Here is a 1,131-nt window from a genome sequence, read left to right on the forward strand (position 1 = left end):
CTCATGCTATACCTTCGACCCCAAGCTGCTCTCATCACAGTCCACTCTCCTGACACACGCCCTCTGTGCCACCTGGAATGCTGGGGGACGAATGCTTTCACCTCATTATATCTCCCCGCCAGTTCAATCTCTGCTCTCCTCGCCAGGCACTCAGGGCAGCCCAACCCCCACCACTCTCCTCCTCTCCCTTCTGGGTTGAGCAGGATTCTTCACCGTCGCTTCCAGAGTGGCACAAGCCCCGCCACCACGGTCAGTCAGAACGGGAGTGCACCCATCAGTCCTGAGATGGAATCTATGCTCCAGAAGCGTGAGGAAGAGGCACCACATTCACGCTCTCATGGGGACAGTCAGCTATGAGCTACCCCTTGACACCACAACCAACCCAAGTGTAAGGCTTTTCCAAAACTGTTGGGGCTTCCGAAGTGGCCAGTGAATCAGTCCCACCCACGCTGAGGGCTGGGACAGCAGGACAGAGTCAGCAGTCCTGCTCAGGACCCTCCCTCCCGTACTGGAAGCAAATTAGGGGTCCTGGTCCCCTGGGTTGGCTGGGGAAGGGGGAGTCCCTGACCGGGTTAGAGAGCCCCAATATCCAGCTCCATCAGTACCTGACTAGCTGGGGGTGGTGGTGGGAACTAAAGACACAGTCCTAAGCCCCCTGCTGGCTGAATGGACCCCTCTAGGCCAGGGGGACCCCAGAAACACCTTAAAACTGAGTTCTCAGCCATGACGGAATAGGAGAGATAAAGTGCAATTACATGTGTATGATTTCCCTTCATGAATATTCATGACTCCTCCCAGAGCTTGTTGAATATGTATATTTGACCACCCCACTCAGTATAAAATCCCGTTGCCTTTTGTCTCTTCTTTGAAGCACACGTGCCTGGCTTCTGGCTGGGGCTCTGCTTCCCAACTTACTGGAATGACCACAGCAGGTTGCTACCCTTCATGAGAACTAAAGTTCTCCTTTTTCCAAAGTATAAACCTCATTAATTAATTAATGTGTTTTAGTTAACAGTGGCCTCAAGGGGCCAAAGAACCTTCACATGTCAATCCGGCTCTCTCGGGTCAACTCTCGCCAACCACGAGCTTTGGGTGGCCCACGATTGTGTGACAACACGCAAGCTGTTCTCC

The 1,131-nt window shown here is 53.3% G+C and overlaps 1 protein-coding gene across 1 annotated transcript in view; it reads left to right on the plus strand.

Moving 5' to 3' along the window:
- The window catches only part of APOL6 (apolipoprotein L, 6), a 14,095-nt gene extending 13,738 nt beyond the window's left edge, over nucleotides 1-357 (plus strand). The window contains exon 4 of the mRNA XM_012644705.1: nucleotides 226-357. Coding sequence (XP_012500159.1) covers nucleotides 226-357 — 132 coding nt within the window. The remainder of the gene's footprint in view (nucleotides 1-225) is intronic.
- The last annotated feature ends 774 nt before the right edge of the window (nucleotides 358-1,131 follow it).

The sequence above is a fragment of the Propithecus coquereli genome, unplaced genomic scaffold (genome assembly GCF_000956105.1).
Source record: "Propithecus coquereli isolate 6110/MARCELLA unplaced genomic scaffold, Pcoq_1.0 Scaffold218, whole genome shotgun sequence".
In the NCBI taxonomy this organism is placed as follows: domain Eukaryota; kingdom Metazoa; phylum Chordata; class Mammalia; order Primates; family Indriidae; genus Propithecus; species Propithecus coquereli.